At 41.6% G+C, this 12,769-nt stretch overlaps 1 protein-coding gene across 1 annotated transcript in view; it reads right to left on the bottom strand.

The window, feature by feature from the left end:
- The window catches only part of CDKL4 (cyclin dependent kinase like 4), a 48,697-nt gene that overhangs the window by 17,103 nt on the left and 18,825 nt on the right, over positions 1-12,769 (bottom strand). The window contains exon 4 of the mRNA XM_042982113.1: positions 3,710-3,782. Coding sequence (XP_042838047.1) covers positions 3,710-3,782 — 73 coding nt within the window. The remainder of the gene's footprint in view (positions 1-3,709; positions 3,783-12,769) is intronic.

Here is a 12,769-nt window from a genome sequence, read left to right as displayed (position 1 = left end):
TTAGAAAATGTTGCTCAAGTTGGGTCATTGTGGCTAATGTATAATCTCTTTTTTACTGGCTCACAAGCCAACAAGAAGAGGTATCCATGACCCCCAATGTTAAGAATCATCTCCAGAAACTTCTACAAATTGCTTCTTATACAACCTGATCGAATAATGGTTTTCTATTCTTTTTTTTTTTTTTAAAGATTTTGTTTTTTAAGTAATCTCTATACCCAATGTGGGGCTTGAACTCATGACCTGAGATCCAAGAGTTACATGCTCCACTGGCTGAGCCAGCCAGATGCCCCTAAATAATAGTTTGTGGGGCACATGGGTGGCTCAGTCTGTGGAGTGTCCAACTCTTGATTTGGGCTCGGGTTCTGATCTCATGGTTGAGATGAGTGTGCAGCCTGCTTGGGATTCTCTCTCTCTCTCTCTCTCTCTCTCTCTCTCTCTCTCCCTCTCTCTCTCAAAAAGTTTACTATTATTTGAGAAGATTGTTCTCTTTGAGCTTTAGAGATGGATACTGATACAGCAGTGAGGAAAGGGACCTCCTTCTTGACAACGAGAACGTTAACATTAACAAGATGATGATGGATGTTGCAGCCCCAAAGACACACGTCTTTGAAAGTCACTGTAGTTTTGTCGTTTTGAGATGAAGTTCTTTTTGTCTATTATATCAAGTATATAAAAATCCATGCGTTCATAATGATGCTCAATGGGTCACTTAGATAACTTATCCTGGCAATATTAAAGGGTAAGAAAGAACAAAATGAGTAGGTATTTTCTCGAGTCCGGTGCTTCTCAAAATTTAATGTGCACATGAATCTCCTGGAGATCTTGTTAAAATGCAGATTCTGATTCAGTAGATCTAGGGTGGGCCTGATGTTCTGCATTCCTAAAGAGCTCCCGGGGGATCTCTGTGAAGCACACATTGAGTAACAAGGCCTCAATCCCTTATAACTTTAACCTTCCTTGTCTGGGTTAGGATCACCACTCTGGGGATAATAAGGTAGTCATGGTCTTATATATGACCTAACTCGTTTCCTTTGCATGCATTTCAGTGATAAAATAAAAAGATACACAAAGGCTTACCAGTGCATAAAAAAATGAGACAAACAGAGTTCAAAAGTAATTCCTATGTTGGAGGAGGGAAGTTTGTCTGAAAAAAATATCAATTTTTAATAGAGGTCATGGATTGGGGTGCCTGGGTGGCTTCACTCGGTTAAGCACTGACTCCTGATTTCAGCTCAGGTCATGATCTCCTGAAGCTGTGCATCGGGCTCCGTGCTGACAGTGTTGAGCCTGTTTGGGAGTCTCTCTGTCCCTCTCTCTCTGCCCCTCCCCACTTGTGCTCTCTCTCTCTCTCTCAAGATAAGTAAATAAACATAAAAAAAATAAAGGTCAAAGATAATTGATTGGAGGTTTTAAAGCTTAAGATATAGAACATGTTGTTCCAAGCAGAGAAATGATGGCAGTTGCATTGAGTTATAATAATGTTTGGGTTTGTGAAATAGTAAGTCACAATCATGTAGGTAAGTTGATTGACTGACTGGCTGACTGTCTGATTAATTCATTCATTCATCCAGTTATTCAATAAATATTTATTGAGTGAGAACCTTTTATATAAAAAGACCCAGGCTAGGTATTAAAGAGATACAGAGATAAATCAGTCCAGATACTGCATTCAGGCTTATAACCTAGTACACAGGTAAGTGCCTGATTATATAAGGATGGGGTACAAACACTTATGGTAAATAGAATTTTTTAAAAGTCATTTTAATTACCCATAAGACTCCTACAGGAATCTTAGGTAAACTGTAATACCTCTGATATCATGGTGGGAAGCAACAGAGATGTGGTTTTGATTCAGCATCATCTTTAGTAAGTATTTAAAAGCACAGTTTGCATCGTGAAGAACAGGCTTATGTATTTTGTGAATACTATCTCTCTATACTTAAAAAAATTTTTTTTAATGTTTTTATTTATTTTGAAACAGAGAGAGACAGAGTGTGAGAGTGTGAGAGTGGGAGGCGCAGAGAGAGAGGGAGACACAGAATCCAAAGCAGGCTCCAGGCTCTGAGCTGTCACCAGAGTCCGATGCGGGGCTCAAACTCACGGACTGTGAGATCATGACCCGAGTCGAAGTTGGACATTTAACCGACTGAGCCACCCAGGCACACCTCTCTATACTTTATTAATACAAAATATAAGCTTCTGATTGATCCTAATGAACTCTTCATTAACTTCCTTACAACTAAAGGAAGCTTCCACTAAGTATTGAAATCCATTTCCATGATTTTGCATTCTTTTCCAGTGATCCTAGACAATGATAGACATTCTGCTGGCATTAAATTGACCATAAGGTAGTCTGTACCTTTGAGCAGGCACTGCCTCTGTCTAGGCACCAACTCAAAAGGTCTAGAGTTATTTTTTAAAAACTATCATTATAGCAAGAGTCCCCAGAAGCCAACTTAAAGAAGCTCCCACTGGCCCAAGATGGGACAATTTGAACATCAGAGAATGTGATGAAAGCAAAGGATTGAAACACATCAATATATAAAATCCATAAATTTGTTTTTAAAAAACTTTTTTTTAAGGTTTCTTCATTTTTTCAGAGACAGAGAGAGACAGAGTGTGAGCATGGGAGGGGCAGAGAGAGAGGGAGACACAGAATCTGAAACAGGCTCCAGACTCTGAGCTGTCAGCACAGAGCCCGAGACGGGGCCTTCGCGAACTCACGGATGGCGAGATCATGACCTGAGCCGAAGTTGGATGCTTAACCGACTGAGCCACCCAGGCGCCCCTAAAACCCATAAATTTGAAATGATGCCTGCATTCCACCCCAAACCCTTCATGATTCACTCTTGGAGGTTGTTAACATAACAACTTATCACTATGAGCACTGACAAGTAAAGGAAATAATCACATCTTTTTTCTGACGGTATTTTACAGTAGCCAGAGTCCATGAGGGTAGGTTGTTCTCCATAGAATTTGAATTCATAAATGCAGAAGAAATAATAGATTTCAAAAGTCACCATCAAACTGTCTTCATAAGACCTCCAAGGGGGTTGATACATGCTCAAGTTTGAAAACTATGGGTGTAAAAAACTAATAATGAAAACATTTTAGAAAAAGGACAGAGGAAGGGGGACTGTTAGAGAATAAAAGACTCAAGAAACATAAGAACAAAATCAAACTGGGGCGCCTGGGTGGCTCAGTCGATTAAGCGACTGACTTCGGCTCAGGTCATGATCTCACGGTTTGTGGGTTCAAGTCCCATTTTGGGTTCTGTGCTGACGGCTCAGAGCCTGGAGCCTGCTTCGGATTCTGTGTCTCCCTCTCTCTCTGCCCCTCCCCCGCTCACACTCTGTCTCTGTCTCTCAGAAATAGATAAGCGTTTAAAAAAATTAAAAAAACAAAACAAAAACAAAATCAAATCAAGTGCCATGGGGAGTTACACATCCTGCAAACTTATTTCAATTTAAATATGACCACAGGAATCATCAGCAGGATAGCAAAAGGAACAGCAAGTTTATACAAATTTTTAATTCATAAGGAATTAGTAATCTGGTTCTTACAGAAATTGGGAAAAAAAGCCATGACTTGCTTTTCCCACATTCTGTAGCTTTTTTCCTTTCCCTCCGTCTTTGGCTCTTTAAATAGATCATTGAGCTATTGAGAAGAAAAGAATAAATTGACAAATATATTAGAAAATGTTACTTACGTTATGTTTGTGACAGAAATTAAGAGCTTGAAGTGTTTGCCATAATATACTTTTGATCATTCCATCAGCAACTCTGGCGGGGAAAGAAAATTAAAAAGGAATTGAAAACTCCAAAGCTGAAGCGTCAGGGCCAAGAGCTGGGAACAGAAATGGAATGCATAGGGCTTGTCATGGCCAACAAACAGGGTGCAAAGGGTGTGTTGGAAATACATTTTCTTAATGTGTTAATGAAAACTCCTTTACTATATTTTCATTATAGATATACAATTTTCTTTTGTAATTTAAAAACTTTAGATCTGCAAAAATGATACATGCTTATCACAAAAATCCAAACACTACAGACAAGCAAAAGAATACAAAGTGTTGACTCAAAACTTGCTACCCCAAAATAATTGCTGGAATGCACAGGCATCTGTGTTTCTTCAGGCATCTCTGTTCCTCTCCCTCCGTCTGTCTCTCTCTGCATTTACTTTTCATTTTTTTGTTTTTATTTTTCATTTTTTATTTTTACTTTTGAGAGGGAAAGGGCAGGGGAGGGGCAGAGAGAGAGGGAGACACAGAATCCGAAGCGGGCTCTGAGCTGTCAGCACAGAGCCTGACGCAGGGCTCCAACTTGCGAACCGCGAGATCACGACCTGAGCTGAAGTTGGACGTTTAACGGACTGAGCCACCCAGGCGTCCCTGCATTTACTTTTTAACTTCAATTTTAAATATATGTGTTCGTATGGCTCAACATTTAAAGAGTATAAAAGCATATCCGTGATGAAATCTCTCTCACACCTGGCTAGTCATACATTTCATCTTCTGCAACTCCCCCCACCTCTTTCAGAAACATTTTAATACATAGCGGCACAAATACTAATACGTTTACACCTATTTCATGGTCTCATTATACGGATGTGTCATAGTTTACTTACTTAGTTCCCACTGGTGAGCAATTAGGTTGGCCCAATTTTATGCCTAGAAACAACATGTCAATGAACATCTGTAATCATCTTTTTAAGGTAAGTTCTAGAGGTGGGATTTCTAAGGCTAACGGTAGGCGCAAGTTACATTTTGATTCTGCAGGTAGGACCTGTAGGAGGAAGGGCAAACTGGAAGACTGACTTCCGAGGGTTTGGTGGTAAACACACTCGCACACGTGCTACAGTTGTTTGGTAAGTTTCGTACACCCGGTAAGCAGGCAGGTCCCCAGCCAGGGGAAGCCAGGGAGAACACAGCCCCCAGGAGGATGGAAGGCTGGATGCTTCTTGTCCCTGCAGAGCCCTGGAAATACTGGAAGGTATTTTCCATTGCGGAAATGGAGATCTGGGTAACCTCCACTCCATCTGGGACGAGTCTATTTCGTGTAGCCATCTCTGTAAATGATAGCAATTACATTCCCCGTAACTTTCTGCTGACATTTTGCCATTGCTCACATCACTGTCCCTCTGAAGACGTTTTCAGTTACATACTTCCAAACTACCTTCTCTAAGAAAGGTTAGACCCATTAACGCTCCCACCAAACATCTGCGCGTCGAAGCCCCTGTCCCCTCATTGTCTTGCCAACAGCCGGTTTTGCCAATGTTATGTTTGCCAATCTGTGGTTAAAATAAAAAGCTCATTTTGGTTTTCATTTCCATTTTACTAATTACTAGTGACTTTTAATTTTCACATGATTATTGGACATTACATTTCTTCCTTTGTGTTCTTCCTGTTCATGGCCTTTATGTCTTTTTTGACTGGTCTGTTTACTCTTCTTAAAATTGATTCACGAAGGGACGCCTGGGTGGCTCAGTCAGTTAAGCGTCCGACTTCAGCTCAGGTCATGATCTCATGGTTCATGGGTTTGAGCCCTGCAACGGGTTTTGTGCTGACAGCTCTGAACCTGGATCCTGCTTCGGGTTCCATGTCTCCCTCTCTCTCTGCTCCTCCCCCACACATGCTCTGTCTTTCTCTGTCTCTCAAAAATAAATAAAAACTTTAAAAAGTTTTTTTAAGTTGATTTATGAAGGCTCAACATACACTGGAGTCAGCATGTGTGCCGCAAATATTTTTATCCAGGTGTTGTTTGTTTTTCAACCCTATTCGTGGAGATGGGGGTTGCTGGTTGCATAGTTTCAAAAATCTGAAACACAAGATGTCTTTTGCTAAATGCTTACTGTAAAATTTTTTAATTAAAAAATTTAGGATTATCGAATATCCCAAACACACCTAGTCATTCAGCTTTAATATTTTATCATATTTGGAAATGTAAATCCTATGTTTAGATCAATTTTTTAGAAGTTTCTATTTATTTTGAGAGACAGAGAGAGTGCATGTGGGGGAGGGGCAGAGAGAGGGGAAGAATCCCAAGTGGGATCCACCTGTCAGTGAGGAGCCCCGTGTGGGGCTCGAACTCACCAACGGTGAGATCGTGACCTGAACAGAAATCAAGAGCCAGACGCTTAACTGACTGAGCCACCCAGGCGCCCCTAGATCACTTTTTACAAACTAAACTCATCCTGCAGGTGTCGCTGGTCCACACAAGACACCACCGTGTGGAGCTGGGGCATATATGGAGAAGCGGCAAGTGTGTGGAGGTGTTTTTCTCAGGGCAGTTTTCTGATCTCAGGTCACAATTATGGCGGCCTGTTCTTGATATTCACAGGCTGACGGCAGCCCTTTGACTCCAGCTCTTCTAATTATTAAGTATTATTAATATTGTGAAAGCCCCTAATTCTCAGTATTAAATCCCTTTCCACTGGAAGTATCTAGAGCCATTTCTGTTTCCCACACTGAATTCTGATATAACTTGATCTTTTTCCCCTCTTTGCCCAGAGCCAAGCTGGAGACATCGCTTAAACGTTTTTGTAATAGAATAGTAGAGCCATTTTTGAGCACTATGAGGCACGGTTCAAATCCCTGCTTCCAAGTTTTATAACCTTGGGCCAGTTATATGTGCCTTCAGTGTTCCTCATGTGTAAAAATAGAACAGTGCCCTGCAAGTTTATTAAGAAGTCTATGCCCTAAGAGTCTGGGTTTTAGTATCTCCATAGGTTCAGGAAATGTGGGTCTGAGATCAGGTGAGGCCAGTAGATGGGACTCAGACGCTATACAAAGACAAGAAGAGCCTCAAAAGACTAACAACAGGCCCTGAGGTAAGAAAGAATGGGGAGTGTGGGAAAAGCAATAAGGAGGCCAGTGTGGCCAAAGCATGAGTGAAGAAGGTGAGGCTGGCAGAGGCCAAGTCACGGAGGGATTACAGATCTGGGTAGGTAGTTTGGATTTTACTGTGAATCTAAAGGAAAGTCATTGAAAGGACTCAAGAAGGCAAGTGGCATAATATGGAGAATGGATTTCTGGGGGCAAAGCAGATACAGGAAGGTTGATTAGGTGGCAAATTTAATAATGCTGGTGAGATCTGGTGATTCTGATTACAGTGGTGGTGGTGGAGGGAAGGGAGGTGGATTTCAGTCCTTGTGAGGGACCAGCAAGAGTAACACCGGACCCGATTCATGCAGAAATGGAATGCCAGGTGGGATCAAAGGACGGCTGGCACAGGGGCTCAAGTCCTGGGATCGGGAAACAAGGTAGGGACTGGCAGGACCCAGGGTTCTAGCGTCGATAACATGGAATCAGACATGAACTAATGCCATAGGGAAGTCCCGAGCTCTCACTGTGGAAGAGGAGTGTTTGTTTCATGGCATCTCACATCAAGTGTCATGGCGTGGCCCTACACAGAATAGTCAGCTCAGATTCCAAGAAGGCAGGTTCCATCACAGGCAACACAACATATATACAAAATACCAACTACAAACAAATACCACTGACCCTACAAAGAGAAGATAGTTATCAAAGAGAATACAGATTCACACAGTGCTCATTCCAGAAAGATAGAGAGTTGCAACATTATTCAGCCACAGGCAGCATTTCTCAAAGTGTTCTGAAGGGAAATAAAACCTTCTGAAGAAGTCAACTGACACTCAGTGTTTAAATATCATCCTCTGGGGGAGTGCAGAAACGGATATTGCAAGGAATAATGAAGGCCTCAGAGCAAAAACTAGACATCCTAGCTCAAGACTGTAATAAGGGTGGCGCCATCAGGGAATTCAGGCTGGATTGCTCAGGGGACTTCTCTCTCTCTCTCTCGGTCACTCAGGGGAATCCTGATGCTCACATCAGAACGCAGCATCTTTGTTTTAATTTGTTATATAACTTAATATGGGAAAACCTGATTTCATTGTCAGGACCCGAGATGAAAGGAGTCCTTCTCGGTAAACCCTTGCTATCCTAGAATGAAAGCCAACCTAATTACTCTGGTCTACCAGCCCCTTCACACTGTCCTCCTCCCCTTCTGTCTCCTCCCACATTCCCACAGGTACTCTGCCCCAGCCCCATCGGTTCCTGCCATTCCCTGAACATGCCTAGGCTTGCGACCCCCAGATCTTTGTGTTTATGGTCCATTCTCCTCCTTTCCCTAGGCATTCCCTGACTCCTTGTGCTTTCTTCCAATTCAAGGACTTTGTCTTGTCCCTTATTGAAGCTCCGGGGCCTAGAAAGGTACCTGGTATCCATTAGGTACTTAAACTAAGCTTGTTCTCTGGCACTTTCAGAAATTTTATAAACTAACACTTCGTAATAAATCCCTTTTTGCTTAAACTAGCTGGAGTGAATTATGTTGTTGAATCCTGACCTGCTCAGAATTCAATACCAGAAGTAGGTGTGGGCAAAAAGGATTGGGAATTGGGGATTGGCTATCTGATTTAATTAGGTCTGAAGGCAGGAGAACTTAATTACCATTAGTGACTGGAATAGATGGTAGATGGGCACCTAGTGATGAGATAATTGTTAAATCATCATCTGTGGTCATCTGGAAAAAGTGCCTTCTCAAGGCAGGGCTTTGGTGGACTGAATGTGATAGAGTAATATGGGAAATGTAAATAATCAAAGAAGAGTGGGGTGTGCTGGCTCTTTCTAACTTCATGAGAAATTTTTAAAGAGGTCACGTTTAGGGCTTTTATATCTTGGTTCAAGGCACAGTTAAGAAGCCAGAGTTTCAATGCTTGCCCTAAAAGAACCCCTTTTTACTTATGTCTATAAGGCTCACTTTGTGGACCCATAGGAATACCATGAAATGACTGAAAAATCAGACACTGAGAATAATCCTACAGGGTACTAAGTGACAACATAGATTTGACTTGTGTGAGTTTAATTAGTTTCTCGGTTAGTTAACTGAGAAAGAGCTATCTAAGCCTCAAGAATTGAAATGTGACTCTCGGAAGTATTCATATTACTATGAGCACCCCAATTTCCCACAGAACATCCCGTGTCATGCAAAGCAGTGCCCAGACTTGTATGATGAGGCTGATTTTGCCTTGACAAGAAGCCTCCAGTGTTCTCACTTGAGGCAGGTGCATGGCCTGGGGATGCCTCTTCTCAAGGCTCCTCCCCCCATCACCTCTCAAAGTCAGATTTCAGCATGTCCCAGGGGGCCTATTACAAAGTCAAACAGAGGAAAAGGGTTTGTGCAGCAAAAAAAGAACTATAAGATGTTGCTAATTTACAGTGGTGAATGCATGTAAAAATGGATTTCACTGATGTAGGAACAGACAGGAAGAATCATAATTTTAGACTGGGCTGATTATAACACTATGGGCAAACTTACTAGAGATTCTAGTTTCAACAGACTATCTGGAGCAGCTAGGAGTGGGTCTAGTTGATTGCTAAATTGGTTGATTGAAACCTAGACGAAATGGTTGTCTATGGCAATTGAAGTTGACTGCCAGAAATTCATTAGGAAAATGAGGAGGAGGAGATCCAAAGATCTGAGGAGATAGGAGTGTTGGAGAGGATTCTGCACATGCAACATGCTTATCTACCTCCCAACTGTGTCTCCTCAAAGTGTATGGTAGCATACCATGAATGTATGGTAGCATAAAATGGTAGCACCAATTTATGCTCTTCCTCGAATACGTAGTATGGCTTTCAGTTTTCTATTTTGGTAAAGAAGCAGCCTACCAGACACTTCCACTAGGTTGGTTCTTCCTACCACAAGAGTTTTCATTCCTTGGGTCAGAGTCAACTGGCTCTTTTTCCATCTGTTAGTGTATCTATTTCAGGTACCCAGTTAGGAAATGGGGAAATAATCCCAAGGATGGATTTGTGGATGTGGTAGGATGATCATGAGATGCATTTGAGTCAAGATTTCATTTACTACCAGACCTAATGCTTAATGCTCCCCATCCCCCCAAAACTGATGAACCACAGTGGCTTTCAAAGTCACTGGGGACTGGTTTTACCTCAGAGCATTGTCCAGTAATTCCCAAAAGATAGGGTATTTCTCTTTTCCCAGTGCACAACTGTCCTGTAAATGGCGGCAGACTACTTTAGGGCAGGCTGAGGGGAAGAATTAAATACATATGTGTGATGTCATTGTAGGGCTATGCTTCAAGGACAGCCGTCTTCCCTTGGTTCACAAGGCCCTGGCTCTGTGAATTGGCTACTGTGGTGACTCAAGTCAAGCTTCTAGTCCCCAGTTTTTATAGAACAAACGGGACTTTAGTGATCTGCCCATCTATTTTGGTTTCAGAGAACCTATGATTAATTAAAACATTTTGATCATCACTATGGCTCTGTTGCCTATTACAGCAATTCTGGAAACGAAGCACTACTACTTGGTTTCTGTCATCCAGCGATCCCACCATCCCCGCTGAAATCAGGAAGCCATTTCAGAGAAAGGATCTCCCCACTTCATAATCTGGGACATGACGCTTGTGCAACCCTCACTAATGTATTTCTCAGTACTCATGATTCACTGCTATCTCTCCACCAGACCACACCCGGTCTCACGGGAAATTTTCTGTGAACAGTTAACTGAGAAAGAGAAAGAAATTCAAACCTTTTATGTGTCAACTATAACTCAATAAAGCTAAAATTGAAAAAAAAAAAGAAAGAAATTGAAGCCCTGGTTTACAAATGTACATAACATGCTATTGTCAGCCAGAAGTGGAGTGGACAGCCATAGTTTTATAAACCCATTAGTAGTTTTATAACATTATAATCATTTGTAATTTTTCTTTTGTATCTCTGGTTCCTCATTAGATTTTAAGCTTCCTGAAGGCAGGATTATTCCATTATACGTGGTGCAATGGGAAAGAAAATCCTTTCTCTGGCGGGAAGGCAATGTCTATCACATCACCATTAACTTACCCATTGTACTTACTGTAGAACACAGAATGGGACTAGATCGTTTCAAGTTTAACCAGATGATGCCAATTTCAGTTGCTGTACATCCGTGTGGTTTCTTTACCCGAGCAAATCCGACACTGTCGCCGTACTCAGTACTCGCTATGCCGCTGTTATCTAACAAATGCTTTTTGTGCTCCCCACAAAGTAGAGGACACCAGAGGTTCCATCTGGCAGAGGAAGCAGTACTTTCACCATCTTAGTGTTAAATCAGCTCTTCTTCATGAGGTAACTTAGTCCTCAGGTCTCTGGATGATCATCTCACCATCCCACAGCCCATCCCACACATCCACCACATCGATTGTCTCATGGCTGCACACCGTGACTTCCCCAAACTGCGAATTTACCCTAATAAACAACGGCTCAAAGAGGGTTGGTATGTATGTGGCCTGGTTGTTTACCTCTGTTTGCTAGTCACTGGTTTTACACTCTCCTGGCTGTTCTCTAAGTAGGTTTTAAGAAGGGAGTGGGGGGTAGGATTTCTCATTGTAAAGATTATGATAGAGATAGGGAAAGTGGAAAAGTTTAGAATATTCTAGATTAAAGGAAGAGCATCAGCTAAGTCCTACCAGCAGGAAAGCTTATGCATCATAGAGGGAAGAGAAAGATGTTTAGTTCAATTAAACAGGTACACGTGTAGTATGTACTGTACGTTTTATTTTCAGGGCCTTGAACAATTATATTTCTAAGTTTCAAAGGGGCACCTGGGTGGCTCAGTTGGTTAAGCGTCCGACTTCGGCTCAAGTCATGATCTCGTGGTTAGTGAGTTCAAGGCTGCATCAGGCTCTGTGCTGACAGCTCAGAGCCTGGAGCCTGCTTTGGATTCTGTGTCCCCCCCCCTCTCTCTGCCCCTCCCCTGCTTGCACTCTGTCTCTCTAAAAAATAAAATGAGGGTACCTGGGTGGCTCAGTCAGTTAAGTGTCCAACTTTGGCTCAGGTCATGATCTCATGGTCTGTGAGTTCGAGCCCCGTGTCAGGCTCTGTGCTGACAGCTCAGAGCCTGGAGCCTGTTTCAGATTCTGTGTCTCCCTCTCTCTGCCCCTCCCCCAATCATGCTCTGTCTCTCGCTCTCTCAAAAATAAACATTAAAAAAATTATATTTCTAAGTTTTCTGAAAATGTAATTTATAAATTAACTTATAGGATGGCTGAACAATCTGTTGTCTAAGCCAATACAAAACCCTATTTTGTTCGCAATAAAGTTGAACTATGAATTAATTCCTCATTTAAACTGTGTTTTTTAATTAATTTTTATTTTCAGAGGAAAATATGTGCATTCACTAGGATATAGGGACAATTCAAAATAAATTTTCAATTACACTGAAAATTATGCTTTATAATCTCTTTTTTTTTTCACATAACATTTCATGAACATTTTCCCCAGAACATGAACTATCCAACTTCCTTATTAATGGGTTGGATGCATAGTGTTCCATTGTATGGATATAGCAAAGTGCATTTAACCAAAGCTTTACCAATGGAAAATTAGGTCAGTCCCAGTTTGTTGTTGTTGTAGTAAATAATGATGTGTTGAACATTCTTATGTGTAACTTTTTGCACCTATCTGATTATTTTCTTACTACAAATTTCTCTAAATGTCCTTTCTTGGTTAAAAGATGAAAACCATTTAGGGGTGCCTGAGTGGCTCAGTAGGTTAAGCGGCCAACTTTGGCTCAGGTCATGATCTCACAGTTCGTGAGTTCGAGCCCTGTCAGCACAGAGCCTGGAGCCTGCTTCAAAATCTGTGAACCCCCCCGTTTCTCTGCCCTTCCCCCACTCACATTCTGTCTGTCTCAAAAATAAATAAACTTTTATTTATTTATTTATTTATTTATTTATTTATTTATTTATCTAT

This window comes from Panthera tigris, chromosome A3 (genome assembly GCF_018350195.1).
Source record: "Panthera tigris isolate Pti1 chromosome A3, P.tigris_Pti1_mat1.1, whole genome shotgun sequence".
NCBI lineage: Eukaryota > Metazoa > Chordata > Mammalia > Carnivora > Felidae > Panthera > Panthera tigris.
Note: the sequence above shows the minus strand (reverse complement) of the source record. Positions and strands in the feature narration are given on the sequence as shown.